Source organism: Balaenoptera acutorostrata, chromosome 10 (assembly GCF_949987535.1).
Source record: "Balaenoptera acutorostrata chromosome 10, mBalAcu1.1, whole genome shotgun sequence".
NCBI lineage: Eukaryota > Metazoa > Chordata > Mammalia > Artiodactyla > Balaenopteridae > Balaenoptera > Balaenoptera acutorostrata.
This window is the reverse complement of record NC_080073.1, coordinates 66,485,047-66,499,362: the sequence shown is the minus strand read 5'-3', so window position 1 is coordinate 66,499,362 and position 14,316 is coordinate 66,485,047. Positions and strand designations below refer to the sequence as shown.

General features: G+C 59.2%; 2 protein-coding genes across 2 annotated transcripts; one reads left to right on the top strand and one right to left on the bottom strand.

Moving 5' to 3' along the window:
* Positions 1–1,501: 1,501 nt before the first annotated feature.
* Positions 1,502–6,595, bottom strand: LOC103000120 (gametogenetin-binding protein 1-like). Its single transcript, XM_028167676.2, has 6 exons — positions 6,141–6,595; positions 5,355–5,473; positions 4,832–4,953; positions 4,529–4,676; positions 3,384–3,523; positions 1,502–1,708 (listed from the first exon to the last, which is right to left on the bottom strand). The coding sequence occupies exons 1-6, from the start codon at positions 6,593–6,595 to the stop codon at positions 1,658–1,660; spliced, it is 1,035 nt and encodes a 344-aa protein (XP_028023477.1). The 3' UTR covers positions 1,502–1,657.
* A 952-nt stretch (positions 6,596–7,547) lies between these two features.
* Positions 7,548–14,064, top strand: BAK1 (BCL2 antagonist/killer 1). The gene is made up of 6 exons (XM_007186881.2): positions 7,548–7,794; positions 9,707–9,809; positions 10,688–10,823; positions 11,146–11,289; positions 12,391–12,571; positions 12,696–14,064. Exons 2-6 carry the CDS (start codon positions 9,740–9,742, stop codon positions 12,798–12,800), a joined length of 636 nt encoding a protein of 211 aa, XP_007186943.1. The 5' UTR covers positions 7,548–7,794; positions 9,707–9,739; the 3' UTR covers positions 12,801–14,064.
* The last annotated feature ends 252 nt before the right edge of the window (positions 14,065–14,316 follow it).

Genomic DNA, 14,316 nt, shown 5'->3' with positions numbered 1-14,316 from the left:
AGAGAGGTACCCCCTCCGTGGGGTCCATGAGGAGTGCTATGTCCACACAGGGAACACCAGGGGTCCACGTGCACCCAGGGAGCCCACAGGCTGCCCTCCAGGGCCCCCACCCTTCCCAACAGCCAACACTCTGAGAGGAAGTAATTAGGGCCCAGGTGAGTCATATGATCACAAGGCTGCCTCCCAGCTGACTCAGGGGGACAGTCCAGATGGGCCCTTCCACGGGCCTCAGCTCAGGGCCTGAGTCAAGGATTCCAGGAGGTGGGGGGCCTGACCAAGAAGCCCAGGAGAAAATAAAGCCCCAGCTCACTTGTGAATCACTAGCCAGTCTTGTCTCCAAGCTTTCCCCTGAGCCCAGGCTGGAGGATGGGAGGAGGTGGGGCTCCCCCCTTCACTGGGCTGGGCGGGGCTGGGGCAGGAGGCCAGGTTGCTGCAGTTTCCCTACCCCCATCTCAAGCACACCCATCCATCCAACAAACAGCTATTGTTATCAATCATGATAATTATTCAGAGTGGCCGCCATGTTCTGACACTGAACTTCAGCTCTGCACAGGCCTCGGGCTGGACACAGTGGGGACCCCATGGAGAAGGCCAGACACGCATCTGTAAATAGCAGTTGTGTTGATAAGAGTTGGGCAGTGTGAGCTCTCTCTCACACGTGTGCTGGGGGCTCAGCCAGGACCAGCACGGGAGGGAAGGAACCAGCGTCCTACCGGGAGCCAGCTGGACCTCCTGGCAAACAGCACCTCCTGGTGTCCAAACTGGGCCTGGCCCTCCCTCCCATTGGATGCCCACCACATCAAGGGGGCAGGGTGTGCCCTGCCACGGCCAGTAACTCAAGCCCATCCTTGCTTCTGGGATTAGATAGGGTTGGGTCTTCTAGATGTCTGGACCTCCCTCCGCCCAGGATCCCCAAAGGCGCTTGGCACTGAGCATGGCCTAGTGGGCCCCAACCAGGGGCAGGAGGATGGAGCCCTGCCCCCCACCCCTGTAGCACCACCTCTCTATCAACCCCAGGGCCCCCTCACCTGCCCCCTAGCCCAGCCCCTGAGGCAGGTCCCCATGGTCCCAAGGCTGCTTTCCTGGCTTTGTCCCCATGACGGCTGGGCAGGAACTTCCTGCTGGAGAATTCCCGGATCCTTCTAGGAGGCTGCAAGCCAGGCCTGGGAACTTACGAGGGAGGGAAACCAGGGCTGCTCTGACTATGAGGGGCGGGTCTGTGGCAGCAGGGGCTCCCCTGGCACTCACTCTGGGCCCCAGGTCCTTCCCCACCCCGGGTCAGGTGCACTAAACCTCCCATCCTCCAGCTCAGGTGGAACCCAAGGCTCTGCAGCTGGGGTGGCCTGGCAGCCTGTGGGCTTGGACTAGAACTAGACTGAGAACCTGAGCTTGTTCGTGGGGAGGATGAGGGGCCAGGTCGGCAGACAGACAGGCAAGGAGGCCAAAGTCAAATTGAGTTTTATTAATAACGTCACAGGCCTGAGTCTGAAGAGTGGGGACAGTGTGCCGGGCAGGCCCACCCTGCAGACGCATGGACACCATTTATTAAAGACCCCTTGGCCCCAGGGGCTCCTTGAGGTGCCCTAAGAGGAGGCGGATACATCTCTACACGGGCTGCAGGGACCCGGGGCAGGGCAGACTCAGGCCAGCACCAGCTTCACTCTGGAGGCCAGTTTCCCATCTCATCCATTTCCTCAAGGAGCAGGTGCTGGGGGGCGGAAGTGGGTGAAGGAAGATGCCTTTGCATCTTTGGGCTCTCCTCTTCCTGCTCTGTACCCCCAGAACCGTCCCACCTGCCCTCAGAGACAAGCACCCCAAGGCCACCTTTCCAGACCCTCCCCCAGGTGCCCACAGCAGGCCAGGCCCACTAGCCCTGAGCCACCTCCCTCCCATAGAATGGAGGCACCCTTCTCCCTCCAGCTTGAGGGATTCCTAGGAAGCCCCCGGAGCCAGGCACCCCAGCCAAGCCCTCCCCTCCCTCCCCTCTATCCTAGACACCACACCAAGGGGGCTCTGCACCCTTCCCTCCAGCCTAGGGTGGTGCTTCCGGTGCCTCAGCGCCCCTCCCCCAGGTCCCCAGCATTCCCCAAAGGCTGGGGGGCAGGTTCCTTCCCCCTCAGCTTGGTGTCTCTGAGGGGAGATAAGGAGAGAGTGGGGGGTGGTAATGAGGACAGAATCCTTGTAACACCCACAGCAGGAAGATATTCCTGAGGCAGCCCTGTCCCCAAGTGAGGACTCAGCTGGTCCTCTACTCCAGAAACTCCCTAGGGGCCCCCAGTGCTGCTCAGGCTACCCCTAGGACTGTGACCCCTGGGGCCGGGGCAGGCTGGCTCAGGGGGTGGTCCTGGAGGGGAGGGGAGAGGGGAGGAGAGCTCCCTTTAGCAGGAAAAGACAAAAGCAGGAGCCCTGCCAGAGCAACCACCTGTGTGGTTTAGGGTGAGGTCCCCCAGAGCACAGAGGGGCGCCCGGACACATAGCCTGCAGGCTCAAGACAATGGGAAGGCTGCCCCTCAGTACCCGGTAGGCAAGTATTTCTGGTATTAATGACCCCCAAGGGGTGAGTCATAATCCCTGACACTGGAGTGCCCTTTGAAGTTGCCGGCTACACACTGGTCAGCTCATTTGATCCTCCAATGGTCCCCTTTTCAGGTAAAGAAACCAAGGCCCACAATCAAAGTCACAGAGCAAGTCATGCCAGATCAGAGACTTCGACTAAAGACTTTGCTCCTTCCTTTTGTAAACTACACACACCATCAGGGGCAGATGTCCACTGAATGAAAGGATGAGCTGATGAATGAGTGGAAATTAACCCAAAAAGGACATTGACACATTTTTCATCAACATATCCATCAATGTGCACTCAGAGAAGCTGGGACAGGCCTAATCTTTAAGGCCAATGTCAAGTAGGGTGGGCTGTAGGTGGTCCTTGGTGTGACCAGGTAGGTAACTCCCCCGCACCTATGTGTGTTTGTGGGAGTTGGTGTGGGTGTGAATGGGAAAGAAAACAGAAAAAGAGCAACATTATGCGAATGACAGATGTGCAGGAAAGCCTTAAAGCCACCTAGACAAGTCCCCTCAATGTAGAGATGAGGAAACTGAGGCCCAGAGAGAGGAAGGGACTTGCCCAAGGCCATACAGCAAGTGAATGGCAGTGAAGTCTTAAAAATGGACTCGGGTCAAGTGAGAGAGAGACTGATGGAGGAGTGTGTGTGCAGGGGTCAGGATCCTGTTCCCAGAGATACCACCACCAAGAAGGAGTTAAGCATTTCCTGCCCAGCATGGCAGCTGGAGCCTGGGCCAGCAGCAGCGGAGAGGGGAGGCCTCCAGCCCCACTCTCCCCAGTGCTCTCAGGCAGAGGGTGGGGGTGGGATGGGCAGGCATACCTGGCCATCCACAATGCCTGCCTCCTCCAGGGTGATCTCTGGCTGGGTCAGCAGCTTCCGGCCCTCGTGGCCACCCATCTTCCAGAGGCGGGACTCCCGTTGCACTACCAGAAGCTTCTTTAACTCCGACTCCACGAAACCTGAGAGCCAGAGAGATGGGCATGGGACAGGCAGGAGAAGGGTGGACCACCTGCTGGGGATCGAAGGGAGAGGAGGTGGCTCTGGCTCTCCAAACCTCACCCAGCCCTGTGCAGCCCCTGGTTACCCCCAGCTGGGCCCCTTCTCCATCCAGTCCCTGGAGCCAGCCAGACACCACTTCCCCACTGCCCTGCCTTCCCCAGGACACTCGCTTTCCATGGGTTCCCTCCCACCAGCTTGAGTGTGAGTCTCTTTACTTACCTCCTGGGGACAGCATGCGAGGGGCAGACATCTGCCCTACCCCACCCTGCCCCCTCCAGCCACCAATTCCAGAGCACAGATCTGGAACAACCCAAACTGCCTGGGATCAAGTCCCAGCTCTGCTACTTACGAGCTGTGTGATCGTGGACAAGTTACTTAACCTCTCTGTGCCTCAGTTTCCTCACAGTGAAGTGGAGACTATAACAGGACCTACCTCAGTTATAATGCAGTATTTCATGAAAAGTGCTTAGAGGAGGGTTTGGCCCATAGTAATGGCTATGAAAATGTCAACAGTGATTTTATTGTAGTATGTTATTACCACTAAGCCATCTGCTCACCATGTCAGGGCGGCAAGGGGGCTGCAGTGGGAGAGGGGGCCTTCTGGGGTACTGTCACAGCAGCGCACACACGATGGGAAAACCAGGGATGGAGGTGGCCACTGAAGGAGTTAGAATTCCGGGCTGGGAAAAGGTGGTGCTCAAGGAGCCGCAGTCCCAGTCACAACCTGCCCCCCACCCCTCCACCCTCTGCTGCCTCCCAGGCCCTGAGGGAGGAGGACCCTTGCCAGACCCAGCTCAGCCTCGGGACCAGCCGCACACAGCTCCCCCCAGCCCGGGCAGTCATCTTAGGTCCTCTGGTTCCACCTGGTGGTCAGAACTGGTATCGCATCCATGAGCCACTGGCCAAAGTGGGGCTCCTTCTGTGGGGGGGCTGGCTGGGTGGGGTGGTGGGGGCACCACACTTACCTACTGTATCTGTCGACCTAAAAGTCTTATGCAGCGGCGACTGGAGGGTGACAATGCCTGGGACACAGAGCTTGAGTGAGCTGTCCTCCTCCTCTGTTTCCTCTTCCCCGCCTTTCTCCTCACAGGGCAGGCCTTCCTTGAGAGGGAACTGAGGGTGTGCCCACGACTGAGCAGGTGAGGAGGGCGGGGCCGAGCCTGCAGCCCACACGCCCACAGAGACTCAGAACAGAAAGCAGGAGGGAACAAGGGCTCTCAAGAGGTTCAGGCAGGCAGCTGCCCCCCTGGGCCCCACCCAGGCCTCACCTCGCACTTCCAGCTGGCCCCACAGACCTTGGCCGTGGCCGATTTCTGGAGCTGCTTGTACAAGCTGAGGAGGCGGTTCCAGGGAGTTGCCCCCACCTGGGAGGAGGCCAGCCTGAGGTCTCCTGTGGAGCGGTAGCGGTCACTGCCAGCTCACAGCAACGAGAGGCAGCCCAGGCCCAGGAGGACAGGGCCATCAGGAGGCTGAGCTGAGGGCCAGGTTTCCTTGTTTTCTTTAGCAAACACCTGCTACATGCTGGGCACAGTTCTAGGCACTTCACAGAGAAAATCTCACTCAATCCTTGCTACTGCCCTCTGGGATAGGTACTATTATATTCCCATTTTGCAGATGAGGAAACTGAGACACAGAAAGGTTGAGTGACTTGCCACCATCACACAGCTTGGCCTAGTGGAGCTGGGATTCAAACCCAGGCAGCCCGCCTCTAGCGTCCCCTCAAACTGCCCTGTGTCTGTCCCGGCCCTACACCCCTGGCATGTCCCCCACACCTGTGGCCACCACACTCACCATCAAGCAGATACTCCTCCTCCTCCTCCCTGGTGAAGGTCTCGGGGCTTATATCCAGTGGCCCCATGGCCTTCTGCAAGCATCCTTGCTCCACCGCCAAGGCTTGGGCAAAGTGGCCCCTGATCCCAAAGCATAGTCAGATGGGGGTGGCAGGTGGGGCCCAGAGATGTGGTGAAGGTCCCCTAAACCCCCCAAGGCTCTCCCAGAGGCCCTGCTCAGCTTCCTCTATCCTCCTGCTCCCAAATACTCCCTGCTCGGCCCTCTGGGGTTTTCATCACAGAGGGGATGATCCCTCCCCAAAAGTAGGGTGAGGAGGGGCATGGGGAGCAGAGAGAGAAGTGGGCCCCCTTCCTCACCAGGGGTGGGTGCCAGGTCCAAATGGGAGTGGGAACCAGGAGGGAGAGGTGTGGGCCAGGAGGGAGAGAGTGGGGAGGGAAGGTGGGGGGAGTGGGGCCCAGGAAGGAGCTGGGAAGTAATGGGAGCCCGGCTCACCCCAGAGCATCCCCCTTTCCTTTTGGTGCCTCCATCCACAATCACTCACTTGCGGGAGGACCCCCATCTCTGCCTCACCCCCTCCCCACATCTCCAGACTCCTCTCCACCCCTGACATGTCTGTCCAACCATGCCCACCCAGTCCTCTGTCCACCCAAGGAGTCCGTTCCTGGCCCCTCCCCAATTTGGGTCCTCCCATCTCAGGCCCACATCCTTCCCCCTTCTTACATCCAGGCCTCCCCTCAGTTCCTCCATCCCAGGCTCCTTCCCACCATCCACGGCCTAGCCCCTCACCTGTCTGAGGTCCCTGTATCCCCTGCTGCCTCCTCCTCCTCCTCTTCCCTCTCCTCCAACTCAGACAGGTTGCCCAGCACCTCTTGGCTTCCTCTGGGCAGGACTGGCTTCACCTCTACACCCTGAGCCAGAACCCTCAGGACCTCCACGGCGGTGGGGGTCTGGGCCCCTGTGTCCCCCAGCCCCAGCCCCAAGGGATCGGGCTGTGGCAGGGCCACAGAGAGGGTGTAGGGCAGCGTGGCAGGAGGCCTGGACTCCTTCCGCCCTGCTCCTCCCTGGCGATCAGTCATCAAAGGAGTGGCGTCCTGCTCTCGAAAGGGACAAGACTGGCCCCCCAGCAGGGGCTTGTCTGAGCTCTTTGGGCTGCCCTTGCTCCCCACCAGGCTACGGAAGAAGCGGAACATGGAGGAGTGGCCCAAAATTCGGGATCGAGGGCTTGAAGCTGGGGCCTCCATCCTGACAAGGACCCTGACTCAGAGGGAGGGGCCCCAGCAGCCACCTCAGGACCAACTGCTTAAGAACAGAAGGAGTTTTCAAATTAAAACCTCCAGTTGGAAACTTCCAGGAGTTCTAGAAGGCAAAGGTGGGGGAGGGGTGGGGGGGAGAAGGTAGGGGGGATTAGTTGGGGGCAGAGAGTACAAGGGGTTCATGAGGCAGGGGAAGGAGGCCCGGGGAGCCAGCCTGAAGGGGGAGGGGGTTGGCGAGGCTCCAGGAGACACCAGGGTGGGGGGCAGGCAGAGGTGGCTGGAGGAACCCCAACTCTGAGAACGGGGTGGAGGCACACAGCTCTCTCCAGGCCTGTCCTTCCCTGGCTGCGGCCGCTTCTGTGCTTGAGAACCATTCATTCCCTAAGACCAGAGAGTCTCTGTCCTCCCTCTTCTCTCTCCTCTCAGTATCCAGCTGGCACATGCCCAGGTGGTAGCACAGATCCACTGTGTTTTCATCTGTTTACCTGCCTATCACATTCGGGATATTTCTCTCTGGAGACCACCAAGGCTTGGTGCACAGGTCTTAATTGCACGTTGAATCTCAATTTAGTATTATTATTCCTCACGGCACCTACAGACCTGATTATAAACCCAGCTCAGTGACCTTGGGCAAGGTTCCTTAAACCAGCTGAGCCTCAGTTTGTTCAGCTCTAAGATGGGTGTGGTCCACTGCACTTACTTCCAAGGGTTGTTCCAAAGAGGTTTTAAAGTGCCTGGTACACAGTGGCACTTAAGAAACCTCGCCATCCTGGCTTTTTTATTGACATTGATGGAAGCAGGAGAAAGATCAAGGATGAGGACTGGGAATCAAGGGTGGGAAAAGCAGTGGGGGAGAGGGTGCCACTCTGCCTGGGTGGGAGCCGCTCTCTCCGCCTGGGAGCCCTGTAGGCTGGGGCATCTGCATCCGGCGGCCACAGAGCAACTTCCTCTAGAGGGAGCTGATTGGAGCCGGGAACCGCCGGCACCTCTATGATCGCCGCAGCCTCGCGGGTCCCTAGGGCCGTGCTGGGAGCAGCAGAGGCTGCATCCAGACACCAGGAATTCACTGACGCCCCTTCCTGGGAGCCAGGCCTGGGTACCTGACCCTGGGAGCAGCCACTGGCCCCTCAGGATCTCCAGCCTCTGCCCTACTGAGCCGTCCCGGGCCTGGGCCAGGGTCCGGGCAGGTAAGCCGGGAGGGTCCTGCCCATGCTCCCCACTCTCGGCAGCCCCAGGCCCAGGGTGAGGCAGGAAGCCCGCAGGGAGCCCGGTGGGGAGGGGGAGGCCTCGAGGCTTGTCTGGGCCGCTCCACCAACTCCTGCTCGGGGCCTGATCCGGCCGGGGCTCCCTCTGGCTGCTCCTCAGACAGCTTTCCCTCTTGGCCCGGCCCTGGTGCCAGAGAATCGGGTGCTAAAGAACCAGGTTCTTTAGCAGTCTGGGGGATGGGAGTGGAGGTCAGAGCCAAGGTCAAGGGCAGGGGGAGAACTTTCACAGCACTTCCTGCTGTCCCAGGAGCCCTAAGTCTAGGTCTGCAGCAGGGCTAGGTCTGCATCTCCCCCCCGGGAAACATCCTGGGCCCAGAAAACCCCGCAGGTGGGGCACAGTGGACTCTCCCTACCAGGAAGTCAGGCCACTTGGATGGGGGCAGAGGTAGACCGAGGCCGGCATAGACCTCTGGCCCTGGGGCCGATTCTGAGGCTCCACTTTTTCCCCAGCATTGAGCCCCAGGGGTAGCAGTAGAGGCAGTCGAGATGCAATCGGCATCCTCCAGCCCTGCTGTCCTGGGGGCACTGGCTTTCGGAGACCAAGGGAGAGAGGAAGGTACCTTGTTCAGGAAGAAGCTTCTGGGATGGGGGTGTGCCAGGCAAAGGTCTGTCTTAAGGAGTCTGGGCACCCAGGGGTGGAGGAGGGGAGAGTTGGTCTTCTCCCTGTCCCTGCCCTGAGACAGTGAAGGGGTGGAGAGCACAGGTGGTCCTGACTTACCCCACCCTTCTCCTCAGGCACTTTCGAAAATGGCCCCAGGCCTGAGAGGGAAGGTGGGGGGAGGGTACACAGGCCCTCCCAGGGAGGAGGGGGCAGCAGTGTTTGGCCCAGAGCAGGGCTGGGCCCTCCCTAGGGAGAGGAGGAGGGGAGCTTCCCGCCTGGGTGATGGAGGCAGCTTTGGGGTGGGGGGAAGTGAAGGGGGTGCAAATTGAAAGTGAAATAGCTTATGTCCAGGAAATACTCCCTCTGTGGAGGGTTTACAGAGCACACTGGGGTTGTGGCCAGGATTGGGCAAAGGAGGAAAATAGGGGCTGGAGACAGGAGAGCAAGGGGTACATGTGATTTCCTCAACCACCTGCTAGGCAGAAATGTGAAGATCACAGGCGGGATGCAAACAAGGGAAGTTTCCCCAGAAAGACACCCTCTAAGGTCCACAAACTGAAAAATAAATCTGAAATGAGTGCTGAGTGGAGGACTGACTCGTGGAAATTCAAATAACCAACCTGACTCCTTGACTAGCTCTGTGGCCTTGGGCACTAACTTCTTTGTGCCTCACTTTTCCCACCTGTAAAATGGGTATGACAGTGCTTACCCTGCTAGGTTAATGTGTTCTTTCCGAGTCCCACACTCCCTGGGGAGTACTTACAGATACACGGTAGAAGTATACCATAGGCACTCAGGAAATGCTTGCGGCTAACAGGCCTGAGTTGGAAAACAGGTGTGTTCTGACTAGCCAAGGGGAAGTGGGACCTTCGGGGACGGGCTTTGTGGGTCATTGGCTGGAAGGTGGCGAGTCTGCAGTAAGCGTGTGCTGGGTAGGGTGCAGGAGGCCCCGGGAGCAGCGGAAGGAACCCCAGCTTCTGAAACTCGCCTCCCAGTGCGACTAGAGATCCACTCGGGCACTGCTGCAGCCACCCCTCCCCGGGCCCTGGCTGATCCCTGGGTGGGAATCTTGGCTGCCCGGCCTTTCTCACCCCCAGTCTCCTTGAAGAACTGCAAGTGAAATACTCAGTAAGTTCTTAGGACGGTGCGGTCTTTCAGGAGTGGGGGTCCCCTCCCTCCGTGTGCTGTTGGAACCTCTGGTCCCCATCTCTGCTTTCCTACCCACCCCCACAGGCTAACACTGCCCTTCCTGCCAGGACCTGAGAAATGGCATCCGGACAAGGCCCAGGTCCTCCCAGGCAGGGGTGCGAAGAACCTGACCCCTCCTCCACTTCGGGTAACTGTCTTTCTGCCCCCTCACCCCTCCCATAACCACCAGGGCCATCTGTGAGGATGGAGAGAGCAGATGTGGACAAGCCGGGCGAGATTTAAAGGCAGGCTCTCCTGCCTCAGTTTCCTCACCTTGGGTAAAGAAGAAAAGCATCTCCCTACCCAATGCAGGCAGGGGGGCAGCAGTGGGGGGAGTCTTGGCAGGGGCAGGGGTGGGGGGTGCAAAGGCTGGGAGAGGCGGGGCAGTGAGCATGAGGTGGGCACCCTGCCATCTGCGAGGAGGAGGAAAGAAGAGCGGGGCGTGGCTGTCCTATCCCTGCTGTGGGAGAAATAAGGAAGTAAATCCACCTATCACCGAGTCAGGTCCGCTCAACAGGGAGAGGGATTGTTATGACTTTGGGGAGGAAGTAAAACGGCTGTCCCTTTTCCCTCTTCCAAGGGGAACGTCAGGGTCGCCTGCAGCTCGCGGCCCAGCACAGGCTGTTCCCTGGACTTTGGGTTCAGTCCCAGGTCTGTCACTATTTCCCGATGTGATTTTCTGGGCTACAATTTCAAATTCTGTCACCCACGTTCCCTAAGCCATAAGGGCTCGGTGCCTTGGACAAACGAAAATAAAGTCAGGGACCCAAATGCCTGGGATTCTATCCTGGCTGCACCGCTCTCTCCAGCTGTACGCCCTTGTGCAAGTTACGTAAACACCGCACCTCAGTTTCCCCATCCGTAAACTGGGGGTCACCTACTCCACAAGGCAGCTGTGACAAGAATCCTCTGCTCAGAGTCAGCCCTAGGTGGTAACTAAGGGCTAGAGGAGGGACACCTCTGTCCACAGGCAGAGTGAACCATCCCCAGAGCACTTCCTCCCTGACTCCTGGCTCTGATCCTCAGAGGAGCAGGTAGCCCGGGACACGGAGGAGGTTTTCCGCAGCTACGTCTTTTACCGCCATCAGCAGGAGCAGGAGGCCGAGGGGGCGGCCGCGCCCACAGACCCAGAAATGGTCACCTTGTCCCTAGAACCTAGCAGGTGAGCAGCAGCCCCATGGGCCCACGGGGACATGTTCAGGGAGATGGAGGCTCACATGGGGTCACCATGCAGGTCCTGGGAGCTGGACAGGCCTGGGGGGGTTTTCCCACTGCCGCTCCTTTTTCATGCGGGCTCCCACCGCGATCCGGGACCTGGCACCCTTTTCAGCACATGCCTGCCCCTTGTCCCTGGGCCCAGCCCTCGTGTCTGAGAACACGGTCGGGACCGCCAAGGAGGGGGGCCCAAGGCCGGGGCATCTCGGGCAGGAGTCCTTCGCCGTGAGCCCAGGCCCCAGCTCACCTGCTGCCTACCGTTCCTCGAGCACCATGGGGCAGGTGGGTCGCCAGCTGGCCATCATCGGGGATGACATCAACCGGCGCTACGACTCCGAGTTCCAGGCCATGTTGCAGCACCTGCAGCCAACAGCAGAGAACGCCTACGAGTATTTCACCAAGATTGCCTCAAGGTAGCTCCGGCCACTGCCTCTCCGCTGTGCTGTCACCACCATGTCGGGCCCTGCCCATGGGATGGGAGACACACTTCTCTGTCGGCGTCAGAAGACGTGTTTGCCGTCCCCGTGTCTGCTGTTAACTCAGGCGGGGCCTTGGGCCCGTCTTTCTCTTTCTGGGCCCAGACTCTTCATCATTGCATAAGTGCAGAGCCCTTGTGAACTCCGGCCCCGAGGACTTGACCCGTTAGATCAGAGCTATAGAGGGGCTCGCGGTGGGGGTGTCCCCAGAGCTCCCCAGCCCAGCTGGGACATGGCTGTCCTGATTTGGAACCACATTTCACACCAAAGATGGTTGCTGGCCCTGGCTTCAGCCCACCAGGTCCTGGAAATGGCTTCCAGATGCTATAATCTGGTGTCAGACAGGCAGTGGTTAAAGAAACCAGCAGCCTGGGCAAATCTCAGCTTTGCCATTTACCGGCTTTGTGAAACTTCCTAGCCTTCAGTTTCCTGGTCCGTAAAATAGGGGAAATATGCTTAGAACAGTGTCTGCACTTAAAGGTGTTAGCTGCTGTCACCATCTCGGTTAAAGAGGTCAGTCTCAGGGTAGGTTCGAGGCTGAGGGTGAAGGCAGGAGTAGCCGATAGATTCAGAGTTAGTGCTCGGAGCTGAAACATCCTGCCTGTGTCCTGAGAGGCCACCGCCCACTCAGCTGTGATTCCAGGACTGGACTGTCCTAACCTCCTCTTCTGTCCTTTTCTCTCTGCTGTCCCTCGGGCTGCCAGGCCAGCAGCAATGCCCACAGGTAATCTCCCTGCTGCCTCCGTCTGCTCGCTCTGCCCTCCACGCTCTCTGTGCCCCTTTGCTCCCCCAGCCCTGGGGCTACAGCCCCAGCAGCAGCATCCCATTCATCTGCCCTCTGAGCTTTCTCCTTTCACAGAGACACGGGCTCTTACCAAATCGAGGCCAGGCTGGGGCAGCCTCTACCACCTCCATTCACAGCTAAGCCATTTTGCTTTCCAGCTGGGAGAGGGGTAGGGGTCTCCAAGGGGGTGGGAGAGGCAAACAGATGAAGGGCCCTCTAGAGGTCTCCACTGACTATATCTTCTCGGCCCGCAGCCTGTTTGAGAGCAGCATCAACTGGGGCCGAGTGGTGGCTCTGCTGGGCTTTGGCTACCGCCTGGCCCTCCACGTCTACCAGCGCGGCCTGACTGGCTTCCTGGGCCAGGTGACCCGCTTCGTGGCCGACTTCATGTTGCATCACTGCATTGCCCGGTGGATCGCACAGAGGGGTGGCTGGGTGAGTCCCCAAGCATTGACCACCTCCTCCCTGCTGCTAGGGCCGCCCCTCTCCCAGCCCCACCCCAGTCCCCAGGAGCTGAATATGCCGCTAGCCCCCCTATGACCACTCTCTCTCCTGGCAGGTGGCAGCCCTGGACTTGGGAAACGGCCCCATCTGGAATGTGCTGATAGTTCTGGCTGTGGTTTTGTTGGGCCAGTTTGTGGTACGAAGATTTTTCAAGTCATGACTCCTGGAGGGGTCCTTTGGGGTCCTGAGACCCCTGCGTGGACTTTGGCCCAGTCTTCTCCCTTCACCTCCTCCCCTGCAGGGGTCCCCTCCTTAAGAGCACAGAAACTTTAGCAAGTGGGCACTCCAGGTTTGGAGGGCCCCTGCCCAGGGGTCCATCAGACTGCACGGGTGCCCCAACATTGCACGGTGCTAAAGGGCCCCCTCTCAGAGAGGGGCTGTGGCCCCCTCCCTTAGCTCTCTGGGACCCCCTCGGCCCTGTCTGCTGGGTGTTGGGGAGATGATAAGTTGGGGAAGCAAGGGGCTAGGAGCCGCTTCTCCCCAAGGAGTTGTTAACGGTTTTAGCTTTTTATAATATCCTTGGGGGGACACTCCCCCCTCCGATTCCCACCACTCTACCCAAAGCCAGGACGTCTGGGGTGTGGGGGTTAATAGCCCTACCCTTTCCCAGGATTCAGCTGTTCTGGAAGGTCAGAGCTTAAATGCTGGGCCTGGAGCTCAGTCCTGGTCCTTCCTAAACATCATGTCCCCCAGGAACAGGACTGGTGGGGGGTGGGGACGAGGTACGGCTCAGCTCTCCTCCCCGCCCCGCTCCCATTGCCCCATATTGCCTTTGCAGTTGGACTCTCAGGGATTCTGGTGGGTGCAGTGGGGGTGGAGTAGGGGTGCAGACCATCAGCACCTTCCAAGCCTGCCTCCTGAGACCCTCATTCTCTCCCTTCCCCTCACCTATTACCACTTGCTCCCACGCCCACCCCCCACCCCTGCTCACTACAAGTGAAGCTCGCCCCACCCCCATCACTCCAGAGAAGGCAGGCAGGGGCTTGGGTGAGTGCAGTGCTGAGGCCCCCTCCTCACCCAGACTACAGGGTTTAGGACTGCAGTTTTGTTATGGTCAGGGAAAGGGGGTAGGGAGCTCAACTTGAAGTTTCCGAGTGAGAGAAGGGCTATTAACACCACTAGGAATCCCAGGGTTGGGTGCCGCCCTCGTGGCCTGGGCACAGTGTAGTCTGGGGTTACAGATAGGGGAACTGTGAATACTTGAACTCTACCCCCAGTCTCTACACTCCTCACCCCACACCTGCCCAAGCCTCTCCTGATGGGTGGGGTAGGAGTGCCTCGTCTATCTTGTACAGCTTAGGGGTTTGGAGGTCAGGGGAGAGGAGTTCTTGATGAAGCCAAATGCAGGGAGGGGGTGCAGATGGAGCCAGCTGGCCACCTCCCACCCTCTGAGTGTGTCTGAAAATAAACTGCAATCCCTCCACTCCCACTTGATCATTTTTGTCTCCTCCGCTGCCCCCCTCTCTCCATCAGGCTGGACGGGGAACCTGGGCACGCCTGGCTTTCACCTGGTTTTTACTGACAGGTCTCATCTCGGGGCCTCCTGAATCCTGTGGAGGGCTGGGTGTGTTTCTCCAGCCTCCTAGGAGGCCTTGGCCCCTCCCCACTCTTCTCCAGCCCCTTCTCCAGGAACTACCCTCATTTCTTTGGGTTCCAGGCAAGTTTCCCATCCCCAC